We start from the raw sequence: 17,770 nt of genomic DNA on the forward strand, positions 1-17,770 counted from the left end.
CTAGAAAGATTTTGCGTTCAAAATTTAAAACAAAACAAAATAAACACCAAATAAAGAAAAATAACATTTAATTAGCCACATCATCCAGAGAGAAAACTACAAATATTTTGCATTATATATATGTATAAAAGCATACTTTAGTAATTTTATTGAAGAATTCACATACTACTATATTTAGCCCCTTTGTTTCTTAACCTAAGAATGAGAAGTGGTAATTTGGACTATTCTTGAATTCGACATAAAAACAATATCATATTATAATATTTAGAGGTGAAGAAATTCAGGCAACAAACCTACCTCCCTATTGAGGAAACCAATTTGCCCCAATTTATTCTTCGAATTTGTGAAAGAGTTGTTGTAGGCTGCAAGTTTTATAAACATAAAAAAACAATACATATACATAGAAAGAAAATCATATTTCATTATCACGAATAAATGAAATTATATGAATATATAAAAATAATATCATTGAAATCACAGAAAGAAGAAATATAGCATAAACATAATAAATTCAATTACATCAACATAACTGATAGCATAAACACACAATATAAAAATATCAACTAGAAGCTATGAGATTCACTATTCCAATTTCCATTCTCTTTTCTTCACACACTAGATGTAACAACCTTGGTGAAAATTCCATGTAATAAAAGTAAATAAAGGCAAAATAATAATCACGAATGATGATACACTTATTCCAAGCTAAATGTTGGGTAGAATCCTAGTGATGGGGAGCACTTGTGATGGTTGATGGCTAAGGCTTTGGAAAGGCAAAATGACATTTTTGGCACATTTATTTATGAAAATAATGGAAATTAGGAGAAAAGGGAGGTGAAAGGTCACAGGCTGTATGTGAGGAGGAAAACGAAGGAAAATAATGGAAAATGAAGAAAATAGAGGCCTCATTCATAAAAAGGCTTATGAGGATCAATGGGCAAGCTTTGGCTAACCTTTTGTTAGTTCATTTTTGGAGCTCTCTCATTATTCTCTCTCTCTATCTCTCATACTCTTGGAGACTTAGAATTCCTTCGAGCACTCTTGGTGGGTGTGACATACTTGGAGTCTTGGAGAAAGAAGACAAAGGAAGAGAAAGAAACCACAAGAAGCCATCAAGATCAACAACTACATCATATTTGCTTGCAGGTACCGAGTTGCATGTATGATTTCTTCACTAGTTTTGGCATGCATGGCATATGCATGTGGATTCTTGGTCATGATTTGTCATTGTCATGGAGGATTGCCTGGATTGACAGTGGATTGCGTAGCCTTGCCATTTCCTGGATAGCCATGGTGATTATGGGTTTATTTCCTTGTTGTGTTTTTGGTTGGTTCTCATGTTTCCTTAACTTGGGTTGAGTTACTAGTTTCTGGAGCCCTGTAACAACTTGAGTTGAGTTACTAGTGTCGTAGCCTTGGTTGGATAAACACTCTCAAGCCCTTGGTGGGTTGAGTTACTAGTCCTGGAGCCTTGGTTGGACAAATGCTTTGGAGCCCAGCGACAGTTGTGGGTTGAGTTACTAGTCCTGGAGCCTTGGTTGGAACAAACGCTCTGGAGCCCTATATGGTTAGGATGGAGACCAATATGATGATGGTTTTGTTATGTCCGATCGTGAGGTGGAATCATTGTTCGATGGGTTGAGGTGGGTGGCCTCTGGAAGCCCTAGATAAGTTTTGATTGATGTGTTCTATGAGATCCCACATTCATGCTTGGAATATGGCACAGAGGTGAATGGATGAAGAGAGATTTGGCTAAGCCATTCTACGGCAGGGTGGAACGTGGAAGTCCCATCATGAGTTTGGATTTTGCATCATTAATAAAAGGGCATTTCTCCTTGTATTTCTATGAGCATTTTGATGGATTATATGTGGTCTATATGACTGCATTTATGTTGCTATTATGCTGGTTATGTATGTGTTATATGACAACAACTATGTATGGATTTCATCATGTTTTTACTTGTAATTGAATGGTCAATGTATATATGACCTAATGGATGGAATGGCAGTTGATGTGTTGAGATATCAATGGTTCTTAGCGATTCTTAGCTAGGTATGAGACCCCTATGCTCAGAAATGTTAATTACAACTGTAGATTACACATTTGCAATATGTTTGACGAAATGCCTGTCATGGCCAGTAAGGGTTCAATCAAGGTCTTGAACAAGCATTTGCTTTAGTACTGTCATTTCCATGCTATTTTACTGATTTGGAGAGATAATTCAATTTTGGGCAGTGACCTAGGCTTTGGGCCTGAAAAATTGGCTCAAATTTTGAAGTAACTGGCATAGCACCGACAATTTGGGTATCTGGTCGCTGGCAAGCAAGCCTATGGGAGGTACTTTGGGTTTCTGGTGGCCCTCATGCCTATAACATGGGAGCGACTAAGCCTTAAATTGTCCAAAAGCTCCGTGGGACCCCAAGGCAAGTTGTCTAAAGTATTGGATTGGTTCATGAGGGTCCTATAGTTGATGTTTAATGTTTGTATGGTGTGTTTTTGTTTGTTCCACTTCCTTAACGTGACTTAGGAGGTCAAATCATATCATAGTGGCCTCTCGTCGCATGTTTACCCCTGCGTGCCGGTTGCTTGGGTAGATGTGGGAGGAGGGTGTTACACTAGAAAAACCAAGTTGATCACTGGAACCTACATTTAAAAGGCACTATACTCTTATCTGGAGAGATTTTTATGGAATTCCCCACATCAAATAACACAATCTACACAATATCATATCTCTAGTTGGTTTAATTTCCCCCTTTAAATAAGCTATATTCCACATGAATACCATGGGTTCTCATAAACCTAGAGCTCAAAAACCACTGATAACTTAACCAAGTCAAGTTTACTTTAATCACCTTATTTGACTATTTTACCTCAATTTCAATTTATTTTTAATTATCAATGTAATTTTCCCGAGTCAAAATGTTCACGTTACATTACAACATCTCTACCATACTAAGCTGAAGAGCGCATCTCGACACAAACATTGTTAAAAAATTATTATTATTATTATTTTTAACTTTTTACATTTTTTTTTAACAAAATGAGTACTTTATATTATAAAGCTTGGATTACATGGTCATAATCGTTTACATCATAAGAGACAAAACTTGCTTCAGGGATTTTAGCTCCTTCTATGTTCCAGTACAACCCCAAAAAAACTTTCTTGCCCATACGAGGCCAATAAACTAAGATATTACACTTGTATTTCCCATATAATCGACAAAATTGACCCAAAATCAAGATATATTTGCAGTACATAACAAAACATCATTAACAGGGGTTTGAAGAGCCAACTTCCTCCTGGAGCGATTATCCCCCTTGCTCGTTCCTGCGCCCTCATCTTCGACACCAAGATTTTGCTGTTGCCGAGTGAGAGTAGGGTCAGGCAGTCCAACAATAATCTCATATGCTTCTGCAAACAAAATATTGCTGATCAACTAAGAGTTACTTGTTAAAAGGTTAGATTCCATCCTGATTATTTTCCCATCCAATTTCGCCTCTATACTTTCAAATTTTGCATTGATACGATCCAAATTTGTTGCTCGGTCCTTTTCCAACAACTCCACTCTCTGTGTGAGGAAGTCGCGCCTTCCCATCAATAATTTAAATAAAAATTTCATCGCCTTCTTCCACTGATCCATATCGGTCTCCAAAGGCTTCCCACCCAAGGATGCCATCACCAAACCACACAACAAGGCACAATTGCTAGGAAGACTTTCAGAGGGGAGGTGAACAGATGCCTCTGGGAGAGGCAAGGTCGACTTATATAAGATGTCTTCCCTTTTCTTGCGATTGCACTCTTCCTTCGCCATTAATGCCAACAACTCTTCGATCCTCATGCCCATTAAGTATTTGTCTTACCCAAGGGACCTCTTAAACCAACCTTGCAGCTAGTTTACAGTGGTGCGATGTGAATTATGCCTTCACCTCTTCATCATTAAAACTCCTCGATGATATGCTGTCCTCCCGAGAAGGTTACTTACCCAACTGTCTACGGTGCCATCCTCCAAGCATATGACCCAAAGAAGATTGCAACATGCAACCTCGACACTCCAAACGATGACCAAGTGGATACATAACTCGTTCTTTAACGCACCTGTTGACCATGAGGGGAGTAATTAGTCCAACCATTATGATCTTGTCACACCATCATTGATGGCTATAGGCTCCATATATGTCATGATTCGGCTATGGAATGGGGACAAAACCCATGTCGCTTCCATTTAATTCGAGTTTTCCCTCCCCTAATTCCAAGCATCGATTCACCATTGTGTCAACATTGCAATTGAGGTGGTGAAGAACGTGGAATAGAGAAAATTTTTCAATTTTTTTAATATGAAGATTGATCCTCTTCACTACTGTACGAATCAAATGGTCATGGGCTTGATTGAAGCCTGAAAACATTCTAATCACAAGCAGAAAGTCCCCAAATGACATTTAATTCCTTGATTCCTTAACTCTAAGCGATGTCAAAACCTTTCCAAAGCACTAGAAGTTCAACCTTGTTGTTGGTTGTCATGCCTAATCTCCACAGAAATATGATTACAACTTGTTCATCAGGGCAAAATATTACCCCTGCTGCCTCTATTTCGTTTTAATTTTTAATATTACAACATATTTTTTCCTTCATATTTAACAATTTTTAAAAATATAATTCAATCAAATTAATAATGTCTTTCTAATATATTAATTTTTTTAATTTTTTATTATTTGTAAATATTAAAATTTTGTTTTAATTTTTAATATTACAACATTTTTTCATATTTAAGAATTTTTAAAAATACAATTCAATCAAATTAATAATGTCTTTCTAATATACTAAATTTTTTAATTTTTGATTATTTTGAAATATTAAATATAAATTGAAAAATCTAAAGATTTTGAAATATTAAATATAAATTGAAAAATCCAACCTTTAGATTTTAAAACATTTTTTAGGACTTTATTATAAATTTAAACCAAATATTTTCCCAAAACACAAATACACCATAATACTAAAAAAAACCAATTAAATTAAACATTTAATACATATAATAATAATAAAATGATTAATTCATCAATTCTCGTCTCTAAATGAACAAAATTGTTTTTTTCTTAGGAGAATCGTAAGGGATTTAGTTGAAAAATGTGGATATTAGGATTAAGTTAAAAAATGATATTGATGTGTTTAAAAAGGTTTTTTTGAAAAGCCAAAATTTAATTTAGCTTTCTTAATAGGTAATTTTAAAATTATGAATTTTTTGAAAACCAATATTTTTTTTTACACTTTTAGAATGGGATGGGACTTTGAACACTATGTGTCTACATATAGTTGATGTGGGGTATTGTATAATAAAAGACACAAGCTCAAAAATGATTGCAATGTGACAGTAGCATGGGTGTTGATGGTGATTAGGAATGCAAATTTTCTAATTATTGGTATATTTTATTTATAAAATTTGTATTTTTATGAAATATTTTATTTATAAAATTTGTATTTTTATGAAATTTGTATCCTGATGATATTAAATTTTTTTTTTTCAAAAATTCTAAAGGAAAATGAATTTTGATAACTCTATTTCCAAAAAATAAGCTGAGTATAAACACCTCATTATTTTTAAAAGATCTGGAGGAAGCCCATGGCATTACACTTTCCATCCTATCATACTCATACGTAAAAGTCAATTGAAATCACCACCATCTTCCCACACGTACAAGATTATACAATGCCAACCCTACACTACATTTATTTGTTAACAAAACAATTACACATGATCGAAAGTTCCAGTGACACCCGAGAGGCTGAATGGAGTTTGAAGTGTTCCCTGTGCCATTTATCTTTCACTTGGCGTCGATTCTTCTTCTTGCCATGTGAAAGATAATGGCGCAGGATACACTTCCGAGCTCGAAAATAAACCGAAATAACAGGTCTCTGAATTATTTGGCGGGATGCTTTGGCGATTTCGCGAGACGCTTCTAAGCTTTCGTTATACTTGCTACACTTGAAGACGGTAAGCGTGCATGCCATACAGAAGATACAGAACCACCTGCAGCCACCGCCAAGGAAGTATGAAAACTGATTCCGCGCCACACCTGAAATGCAATCGGGTCATAGCCCACTTTGTAAGTTACATCTGCACTTGTCCACTCAGTTTTAACTGACCTTTCCTATTTATGATATAATAGCTCAATTTCTCGATTCAGTTTTAACTGACCTTTCCTATTTATGATATAATAGCTCAATTTCACATCGAGATTGCTGTGAATTACAAGCATAAAGAGTGGACAAAAGCATTCACGATGATAATGGTGTAGAAATAATTGCAGGGCATGGTTCTAAAATATGGTAAAACCCAATAATCTCATCACATAACTACAGGTACATAATGATATTTTCTTCTAGAAACACGATGCCCTTCTACGAGATTTGAATGTTTGCCAACCCCCTCAAAGGGATTGCACAGACCCTAGAAAAATGTCATCCATGTAGTTTGGACCCCTGTGAACAATGCCCTTCGGGGATAGATATATCCACCGTTAGAATTTAACACAGGTTAATGCTGCACCAAAACTGCTGATGCCCATTATAGATTGTTTCCTGTTTCTTGGTCTAAGTCTACTCAATGCGGGGAACGAAACAACTGAATATATGTAATATACCAGGGTTATTTTTCCCTAGGGTTTTCTCAGGAAGGTAGTGTTTTTAACAAATTTCCCTTTCTGTTCACAAGATAATACCATTTTCCAGCATAAAATATATCCTTCAATATCCACGGCCAACAATCAGTGCAACATTGTAGCTTAACCATTCAATTAGTGCAACATTATTAACTGGTTCGAATTTAACTGTCTAAACAACTCCAATCAATTCCAATATAAATCCCAACAGTTCGAACAGTTCTAAACTATTTTTGAGTTCAACAGAATTAGACAACTACCAACGGATTTGAACTACAATCTATGTTTGGCTCTGACCAGAGAAACGACTTGTCTAGCTCCAGAACAAACCCCTTACTCGGCTACAGGATCTACCCGAGATGCGGCTGAACTCAGGAATGCAGGCTTTTTAATCCTCGATCTGTCCGTCGACTGCCCAGAACTCTCCAAAAAATCTGTCTCAAGGTGTCTGTTAATCTTTCAGGCACTTTGGCCCTGCTTCTATTCTTAGTTGAGATCTCGGACTAGCCTGGAGGGGCTCATTCATATTCCGGCACCCTCAGAAAATCACAGAAGGACTGCCGTTCCACAATCTGGCCTCCCGAAATGATTTAGAGCCCTCAGGATTATTTTAGCCTTCCACAGTGGGTTTAATCTTCTGCCACAGAATGCAGCTGCAAGGGTCTTAACCTCAGACCCTTCGCTCTGATCAGAGATTAACTTCAGAGAATGACGTCTAGTCTTATTAGATGAATATTTGCCTCGCTATGGAATATTTCTCTACTGAATACTTCAATCTGGTCAGAGATTAACCACAGAGATTTTCGTCCTGTCTTGGAAGTTTAGGTCGGTCTGCTTCAGGATCTTCCCAGAGTTTTGCTGCTTCCTCAGATGACTAGTAGCCTCTGGCCAGAACCAGGAAACAAAGACAAAAAGGCAGAAAGACTTGGCTGCTTCCTCAGATGGATATTTCCTGTGCCAGAACAAGAGTGACTAGGTAAGGTGGGATCACCTCAGATGGATATTTCCTGTGCCAGAACAAGAGTGACTAGGTAAGGTGGGATCACCTCCACCGAAACTAGTCCAAAAGAGAAAATGAGGTCTAAAACCCTCACAAGAGAAAATGAGGTCTCAAACCCTCAGAGCCTCAGACTCAACAAACAAAGATTAAAGAAACCAATCCAAGTCATGCCTCAAGTGCTCCTAGGCCTCTTGAATTTATAGATTTCCTTGAGGGGGGTTTCTCTGTAATTAAGCGAGTGATGCTCACACCAAGCCCCAACTTTGGGCCTTTTGCCCTAGCTGACCCAAAACTTGCCCAACATTGGGTATTTTGGAGTTTTCCCCTTTATCGAGGACTATAGCCTACGGGGATCGATAGGTTACTTCATCCCTTGGGTCAATTAATCCTTTAGGGACATTACAGCCCCACTTCCCGACATTGCTTGTCCCCAAGTAATGACAGATTTGGATGTAGCAAGTTTTATCCTTTCAGAGACCTTTCTTCAGCCATTGTAACTCTCTTTCTTTGCCAGATAATTAATGTGCTGACAGAGATTACTATTATGCTACAACTGCTGCTTCCACTCTTTGCATCATGAGTGAAGTCTATGCAAAAGATGCAGTTGTAAGTCTTCAGGAATGGTTTGTTGGTAGTGGATCCTCCCTTAAATAGTGAACCCCGTGTAATTCTCTTCACGTGCTGTCCATATTTTGCTGCTGGTCCCTTTGAAGGTGACTTGTTTCCAGTTTCCTGGTTGCTGCCTTTTAAGCATGGCTACTCATTGAAAATATTCAGCCTTGTGTGGGAAAACAATGCATCAAACAGTATAAATTTAGTGGCAACAATTCCTCTTGTAATCTTGCAACCCCTTGCCTTTGACAAGGACTATTTGGCAGCCTTCCTATTGACTACCTGACTTGGATATGGGTTGTGAATTGTCTTTGCCATGGATCAGATCCTTTCTTCCTGTAACCGCGGCCAACCCATGAAGCATTTGGGCTGCTGTGTACCCTTTTCAACGCCCCTTGATGTGCCCTCTATAATCAGTGCGACCTGTGCCTTTTTCCGTAAGCCCTTTGGAAGGACTTATCACTACAACTTCCTCTCCTTCAAGGCCTTTGTTTGGGAGTTGTCTTTAGTGTGACTTTTTGGAAGTTTTTCCGGTGGATTTTTCCGGTCTAATTTCTCTAAAATCCGGCAGGAATTCATTGAAATCACAAGATTGATGGGTAAACTCTGCACAATAGAAGTGCCCTAGGGGTTTTACATGATGCTGAATTCATATATACAGTCAAAAAACTAGTTTAAATAACACAAATCAAGATTTCACATCAAAATTTTCACCGGATTCCGGCACCGGAAACTCTGAAAAGTCGCACTATAGACAACTCCCTTCGTTTGCACCAACAGTGTGATCTATACATGCCGTTGTATAATTCTTGGGCTGAGGATGAATACATTTCGCTAGTTTGTTATGTGTAGTTTGGATGAGCCTTTTCTTGAGAGTAGATTTGGGGACAAAATATGTCTATTTTTTGTAGAAGACAATCTCGTCTCCACCTTGTACCTGCCATCATGAATGAGTCTGTCCAATACTTCACAAGCAAATTTATTCGTAGAGTATTCTATTAAGAGACGGGCCCTCCAACCTGTCAAGAATGTGTCATGTTCCGCCGTCTCTTCATATCTGATCTCATTAGATTGTAAGCAATTACTTGTAGTTCTACAGGCTGACAAGCAAATGACATCATCTTGTTTGGGTATGACCTCCATTTGCTGGGCTGTGACAATTCGAGGACCCCCATTAGTCATGCCTCTTAGAACTACCTTATTGCCCTTTGGGTCTCAAAATTCCGTTTCCATCGTTTGGTAGTTCATCACAGTTCTTCCTAGTTAGTACAATCATGGAACTCCTAAAACTATGTTAGTATTTGCTAATTCTATCACATAAAAATCATCAGTGAGCATATACTTACCAAGAGTGATGCTCAATTGCGGAACTACTTGGGTGCATGTCATATGATATCCGTTGGTTGCCCTTGCTTCAAAACCGTCAAATTCTTGTACGGGTATGCCTCTCCTTACTACTATGACTGCATCGATAAAGTTGTATGTCGCTCCACCATCTATCAATGCTATGACACATGTTGAGAAATCAAGTGTAATAAAGTCTAACACCTAATTTCTCTTCTTGATAATTACTTGTGAATATTAGATGTCTTCTTATTACTTCTTATGTCTTCTTCATCAAGCAATTATACAAATGTTCAATCTTTCAGGAAAATGTAGAGATCACAAAGAGACAAAAGACCAAAATTAGGCTGGTAGCTAGGGCAAAACCCACAAGTGGAAAACCCACCAATCCTTCTCTTATAGAATTATATCAAAATGAGAGATATCCAAGACGGAGACCAAGACCAACTGCCACCGAGATACCAAGTCCAATCCTCCTCCAAGTCACCTCCAAAGTCAAATCAGCGCCGGTCAGTTTTGAAATTCGGATCTACAACAAGGGGCTGAAATTTAGCCTGTGGTTACCTTAGAGTTTCGGCTTTCTTCCACAGAAAACAAATCTCTCACACGTGTGAACTGTAGTAGTTTAAGATTCGGTCAACAAGGGAATATTCTTCTTGTTTTGACTTCATTTTCTTTGTTCTTTGACTCAACTTTCTCTTCTCCTTCGCTAGGTTCAAATGTGCTTCTTTTTGTGTTGTGAATGTGTTAAAAGTAGGTCGAACTGTCTCTTATATATAGTTGTCTAGGAGGGTTGAATATGTGTCACTCTGGAGGGCCAAGCCGACTTGTCCAAGGAGGGCTGACTTGGTCATCTTGTACACTTATGACTCAAAACAAAAATTCAAATTCTTTTTCTTACAAATGTCCAAAAGGGACATGACTCAAATAAATTTTCTTTTGACTCAATAAATATTAAATTCTTTTTGTCTCTATGCATGAAGAACATGCTTTGACAAAAATATAATAAATATAATAAATACATCAATAATAAATTTATATCATGAAGACCGAATCTAGTTATGACTTCAACAACACGTTGCCCTCCTTCAATTCTCGGAAGTGGCTTCCTTACTGCTTTTGGGTGGTGCTTTTTCATAGATGCTGAGCTCCTTGCTTGTTGGCTGTGTTGTATCACTCTCATTGTCGCTATTGGGCAGTACTTAATGTAGTGAATCTTACCTTTTCACAAACATTGGTGCCTTGGTTTCCATGGCTCTTTGCAAGTGAAACACAACTTCTTTCTTCTAAGCTTGTTTCGAGTCTCTTCATCTAGCTGATCTGTCTTGGTTTCGTTGTCCAGAGAGATCTTCTTGCGTTAAAATTGGCAACCAAGGCCAAATTCCACTTTAGACAGCTCATTTGATGGAGATGATTATTGCATTAAATTCCTCTTTTCGAGAGGACCAAAATCGACCGAAAGATCATCAAATTTGGACAAGAAGAAATGTGTTTATGAATTTATAACTACACGTGCAAATTGTTTAGGTTGGCGATATCATGTAGGCTCATGAAGCCCAAGAGACATGTCACTTCACCCTCAACGACTTGTATAAATACAAGTGGCCTCTCACCTCATTTGGCATCATCATCATTCACACATTCTTCTCGCTCATTCTCTCATTAGTTCGTACAACTATTCGACATTCAATTTCTCTCACACATGTGGCAAGGAGGACGAATTTAAAACTAAAGTATAGGGCTGAAATTTTTAGGAGTTGATTGAAGTTTGACTAATGGTGACTAAAGACTATTTGACCAAGTTTGTCTGTGTTTTTGGAGGGTTTGACTTTGTTTGACCAAGTCGTATTGATTGGCTGCTGTTGGCACATAAATCGAGAAATTTTGGGTTGTTTGACTTGTGTTGACCGTGTTAGTTTTTGGTAGCATTGGATGTGCTCTAGCCATGAAAATTGGTAGAGAGGCTAAGGCACATGAGTCCTAAAGAACCTAGAACTCATTCTAATGAGTTAAAATTGGCAACTAGGGCCAAACTCCACATGGATCATCTTATTTATGACAACTGATAATTTTCTTGGATTCTTCTCTCAGAGAGGTGTAGGATTGATCTAGAGATCATCCGGTACCTAAAAGGGAGAGGAGAGGACCCTCACCATATGAATAGTGAGTGACTCCGTCCCTTTAGGGGGCTCGACTGATAAGGAGAGGAGAGGAATTCAATTGAGTTCCTATGTTATACCATGATTCACTAGCCCTACAGCCAGCACCAGCGCAGCTAAAGAAAAGGACAGAAGTGGAACTAAGACCACCATCGAGTTTAGTCGCGGAGAAGGGCCAGTCCTTTCCGCTCTGCAACAACTTGAAACATGAAACCTCCACGCCCTAGCCAACGCTGCGCTCCATTCAATGATGCTCTGGGAGCAGAGTCCACACACTTATCAATGCCATACAGAGGTGCTTTCATCCTCCACTCACCTTGTCGAACTTTCTATATAATAGGTTGCCTGAGGTAGAAGGGGAACCAGGGCGGAGGCACGGACAAGGTGAGGCCTCACCTCAGAAAGAGCTTGTTACGCAACCGTGAAATAATAGAAACCCCAAGGGAGCCCTTCAACATCTACAAATGAAGTTATGAATTTATTTTGATTATGAACAAATTGTCAAGGTCGGCCAACAAACTTATGTAGGCTTAGAAGCCCAACAATCACGTCTATTCATCCTCAACATTTGCTATAAATACATGATGCCTTAGCCTCATTTGGACACACTCATCTTCACACATCTCTCTCTCTTCTCGTTGATTGGGTACACATTTTTGGGCATCATTCTCTCTCCACACATGCGAACGAAAGAAGGTGAAATTTTTGTTTTGGGAGTTGACCGAATTTTTGGGACAGTTTGATAATGCGATGACCAGCAACATTGAGTCCTTTGACTATGTTTTTGTGAGGGCTATCTCTGTTTGGGCAGGTTGCATTTTTGGGCACAAAAATCTAGGCTAAGCGTTGATTGTAGCTAGGGCTAAGCGCAAGTGGGTTGTTTGACCAGATTTTGACTAGGTTGTTTTTGGACTGTTTTGAGGGCTGATTCATCTCGCTGTTTGAAGGCCAAAGTTGATTGAAGTTGACCAAATTGTTGAGGGTCAAAACTGCCCTTTTGACCAACGTTGACTTTTTTGGTTAGGGCTCTTTTGCTGCTGTTATAAATTATCAGATTTGTAAATTGTACTATCTCTCTCTGCTGAACTATTGAAGACTATAAGAAGAATTGAGTAGGAAGTAGAAATCAGTTGCCTTGAGCATCGCCGTGGCCGAATACATAGTTGCTAGTATGGCCTCTTATGAAGCTGTTTGGTTGAGGAAGCTTTTTAGTGAGTTGTTTGGACATGTGCTAGATACCACCGTGATCCTCTGTGACAACCAGAGTGGGATTTGATTATCAGAGAATCCTGTGTTTCATGATCACCCCAAGCATATAGATATCAAGTACCACTTTATCCGAGACATGGTATAACAAGGAGCAATAACGTTCCATCACATTGGGACTGATGAGTAGGTCGCCGATATTTTGATGAAGCCCCTGGGGAAGTTCAAGTTCTTGGCCTTCCGAGAACGACTTGGAGTTGTGGAGAGACCCTCTTATGAGGGTCTTGTATGAGATGGACATTGAGCTCTGGGAGCTCCGGGGGGGCTTGGGGTACTTCTTGGAGCAATGAGAAACCATAGGGTGAGTGGTTCAACCTTCCCCTAGTGGTTTGTTGTGTATAGGGGATGTGGTTCAACCTTCCCCTGTGATACCCCTTGGCGACATGTAGGCAGGATGAGTGGTTCATCCTTTTCCTGCTGAGACATCCTACCCATGTAGTTTGGGACTCATGGGAAGTACCTCTCATCTAGCCAATGAGTAGTGAAATGAGGATAGGGACCATAGTACTATCAATGGACGCATCGTGTACTGTACTCCCTGTGCTAGGATGACCGATATTGATCTGGGATCAATAGGAACTAATTTCAGGTCAGTGAGAGTGGTATGAGACACTCTCTTTTGATTGGAATTGATTTCGGGTCAGTAAGAGTGGTATGAGACACTCTCTTTTATTTGGCACTGACTTCGGGTCAGTAGACAATGGTATGATACATTCTCAGTCACTTCTTCTTCGTCATAGTTCAGCAGAGCAGAGCAGAACAATGCATGGATGGCAGAGATAGTACAGATTGGTAGGTGGAGTTCTCCCTAGTTGAGAGGGAATGTTAAAATTGGCAACTAGGTCCAAACTCCACATGGATCATCTTACTTATGACAACTGATATTTTTCTTGGATTCCTCTCTCCGAGAGGCGTAGGATTGATCTAGAGATCATCCGATTTCAACATGTACAAATGAAGTTATTAATCTATTTTGATTATGGACAAATTGTCAAGGTCGGTCAACAAACTTATGTAGGCTCAGAAGCCCAACAGTCACGTGTATTCATCTTCAATGTTTGCTATAAATACATGGTGCCTTAGCCTCGTTTGGACACACTCATCTTCACACATCTCTCTCTCTCTCGTCATTGATTAGGTACACATTTCTGGGCAACATTCTCTCTCTAGACATGTGAAGGAAAGAAGGTGAAATTTCTGTTTTGGGCGTTGACCGAAATTCTGGGACAGTTTGACCATGTGTTGACTCCTTTGACTGTGTTTTTGTGAGGGCTATCTCTATTTGGGCAGGCCGCATTTTTGGGCACAGAAATCGAGACTAAATGTTGACTTCGACCAACGTTGACTGCAGCTGGGGTTGACCGCAAGTGGGCTGTTTGCCTAGATTTTGATTGGGCTGTTTTTGGACTGTTTTGAGGGCTGATTCATCTTGCTGTTTGAAGGCCGAAGTTGACTGAAGTTGACCAAATTGTTGAGGGTCAAATTTGCCCTGTTGACCAATGTTGACTTTTCTGCTTAGGGCTCTTTTGCTGCTGTTATAAATTATCAGATTTGTAAATTGTGCTGTCTATCTCTGCTGAACTATTGAAGACTATAAGAAGAATTGATCAAGGGTTTCTCCACAATTGGGGTTTGTCCCTGGCTGGTGCCACATCTTGTGTCCTCTTGTCTTGGCTTGTCTTCTACTGTTTATGTTTATGTTCTATCTACATTTTACTATCATGTTGATGTGATCGCTGAATTGGATATTGATATTGGGCTAATAAAGAAATTAAAGTAAAAGTATTCTTAAGCATAGAACATACCATTGTTGTCTCAAATTAACAAGCCGTTTGGTGAAATTCCACCCAGATTATATTTATTAAAGTAATTAATATTTTTAATGGGGTTTCTAAAGTCTAAACTTGGGAAAATTAAAGTATTAATGGGTATTAATCAAAATATGGTGTGAATGTTCTAGAAAGCGAATCAAGTCAAGTTTTAATCTTAGTTGTTGATTAGAGACTTAATCTCGGCTGTTGAAGTTTCAATGAGAAAAGTATAAGGAGGCTTGGGGTTCATTTAGAAGCACACACCGAGAGAACGAATTGGTTTAGAGTTTGAACTTTCTGGGGCTAGGAAGCCAAGAAATTCGAACTAAGTGATCATTTTGCAGCAGAGGGGCAGGGATAGTTGGGGAATACTGGGCTTCGAGGCGGAGAGCCACTAGTGGAGGCGATGCAACACCTAGAGGCATTGCGCTGGGCCAGTCTGCGCCCACGCAGTCTTGACACAGAGCCAGAAGGGCCAGTGCAGAGGAGAAAGCTGCCTTCACACAAAAATTCAGAATTGTCGGGGAGCTGCTGGAACAACCGGCAGAGGTTGATACAAAAGCTCCAGGAGGCAGAAGAGACAATGTAGAGCTGACATAGAGCCTGTAAGGCTAACGCAGGGCCTATGTAGGGCCAACGCAGAGATAGCTTGGGTTAGTCAGTTCTGTTGCCGGATTAGCGGGAAATTGCCTGGTGAAGTGAGGTAATCTCACTCAGTTTTCTGCCATTATATTTTTCTCTGTAATTGGATTGCTGGGAGGGCATCCAACATTCTATTTAGAACTACTGCTTAATAATATAAAACCCTCAGAGCTGTTGCACCGGTTTTCCCGCATTGGGTTTTTCCGGGGACTATTTTGTCCAAAAATAACGGTGTCCTATGTGTCTTGTTCTTTGCTTAGTTTCTAGTTTCATGTAATCAAATTAAATTGGTGTAGGCTGCAGAAGTAATTTACTTCAATATTTTTCAGAAAATAACTTGATAATGTATATTAAAATCGAGTAGAAGTAAATTCAGTTTTGCTGCAGTAGGGATTACTTGAGTATAGGAATTTTCTCATGGTATCACAGCATTGATTTTAGAACAGGAAGAACAGATCCAAAGCTGAGCAGAGAGGCCAATCACTGCATTTGGCAGCGATTCGAATCCCCTTGAAGGGATTGCGCAGTCCTTGCTGGGAAAGTAGAGATTCCGAGGAAATCTCTCTCTGCGAGAGTCGACAGAGAGGTATGATTTCCGGCTTGTGAGCTTGCAGAGGCAGAGGGAGTGACACAGAGCCTCAGCGCAATGCTTGAAGGATGCAGTTTCTGCCGGGGCAGAAATTCGTCGAAAAAGAGCAAAGACACATAGAAGGGGAATTTTCTCCTCAAAGGACTTTTCTCGCCAAAAGTTTGAATTTTTCACTTGTCGGGTAGCAGACTAGTGCTGCTCAGTGACTAGAGGAGTCCGTTGTTGAGTAGTGGCAACTGGAAAATGACGCAGTGAAGAGCTAGCAATGGCAGTGTTAGCAACAAATGCAGAGGGAGATGTAGTATAGATGCAACAGTGGCAGTGGCAGTGGCAGTGTCATGGGTAGTAGTACAGTAGCAACAACACAGTGTTGGTGGCAACAACAGTGCGGAAAGGGAATGCTTTAGAGACAGAGCAACAAGCAGTTGGACATTGTTGCTAGAGCACATTCCTCGCTAAGAGGGAGTGTTAAGTTTTTGGTAGCATTGGATGTGCTCTAGCCATGAAAATTGGTAGAGAGGCTAAGGCACATGAGTTCTAAAGAACCCATAAATCATTTGGTGAAATTCCACTTGGATTGTATTTTATTAAAATAATTAATATTTTTAATTGGGTTCCTAAGTCTAAACTTAGGAAAATTAAAGTATTAATGGGTATTAATCAAAATATGGGTGAGAATGTTCTAGAAAGCGGATCAAGTCAAGTTTTAATCTTAGCCGTTGATTAGAGACTTAATCTCGGTTGTTGAAGTCTCAACGAGAAAAGTATAAGGAGGCTTGGGGTTCATTTAGAAACACACATTAAGAGAACGAATTGATCTAGAGTTCGAAATTACTGGGGCTAGAAAGCTGAGAAATTCGAACTAAGTGATCATTCTACAGCAGAGGGGCAGGGATAGTTCGGGAATACCAGGTAGAGAGGTGGAGCGCCACTAGTGGAGGCAGCGCAACACCTAGAGGGATTGACGCTATGCCAGTTTGGGCCCACGCAGTCTTGACGCAGAGCCAGAAGGGCCAGCACAGAGGAGAAAACTATCTTCACACAGAAATCCGGAATTGCCAGGACAGCTGGGAGAGGTTGACGCAAAAGCTCCAGGAGGCAGAAGAGATAGAACAGAGCTAATGCAAAGCTTGTAATGCTGATGCAGGGCCAACACAGAGATAACTAGGGTTAGCTAGCTCTGTTGCCGGATCAGCTGGAAACTGCCGAGTAAAGTGAGGTATTCTCACTCGGTTTTCCACCATTATATTTTTCCTTGTAACTGGATTGCCAGGAGGGTTGTTGATTTGGGGTAGCATCGGATGTGCTCTAGCCATGAAAATTGGTGGAGAGGCTAAAGCACATGAGATCTCCAAGACCCATAAATGGTTTGGACAGATTGTACCCAGTTTGGGAGATATTAAAATAATTATATTTTTAATGGAGTTCCTAAGTTTAAACTTAGGAAAAATAAAATATTAATGGGTATTAATATAAAACTGGGTTAGAAGGTTCCAAAAGTCATGGATCAAGCCAATTCTAATCTTAGCTGTTGATTAGAGATTTAATCTCGGTCATTGAATGAACAACAAGAAAAGTATAAGAGGAGGCTTGAGGGTCAGTTGGAGAACACACTAGAGTGATCAGTTATTCGATTTCCAAGAGCGGGGTTGCTAAGCAAAGTCGAATCAGTGATTAGCAGCGAGGGGT

At 39.5% G+C, this 17,770-nt stretch overlaps 1 protein-coding gene across 2 annotated transcripts in view; it reads left to right on the plus strand.

The window, feature by feature from the left end:
* Window positions 1-5,778: 5,778 nt before the first annotated feature.
* Window positions 5,779-17,770, plus strand: part of LOC149151548 (DNA polymerase eta-like) — a 492,067-nt gene continuing 480,075 nt past the window's right edge. For both annotated transcript variants that reach the window (XM_089439884.1, XM_089439885.1), the window contains exon 1: window positions 5,779-6,103. In XM_089439884.1, coding sequence (XP_089296010.1) covers window positions 6,002-6,103 — 102 coding nt within the window. In that variant the 5' untranslated portion in view covers window positions 5,779-6,001. The remainder of the gene's footprint in view (window positions 6,104-17,770) is intronic.

Source organism: Pinus tabuliformis, chromosome 9, assembly GCF_031772625.1.
Source record: "Pinus tabuliformis cultivar Carrire ecotype Pingquan chromosome 9, CPIR1, whole genome shotgun sequence".
NCBI lineage: Eukaryota > Viridiplantae > Streptophyta > Pinopsida > Pinales > Pinaceae > Pinus > Pinus tabuliformis.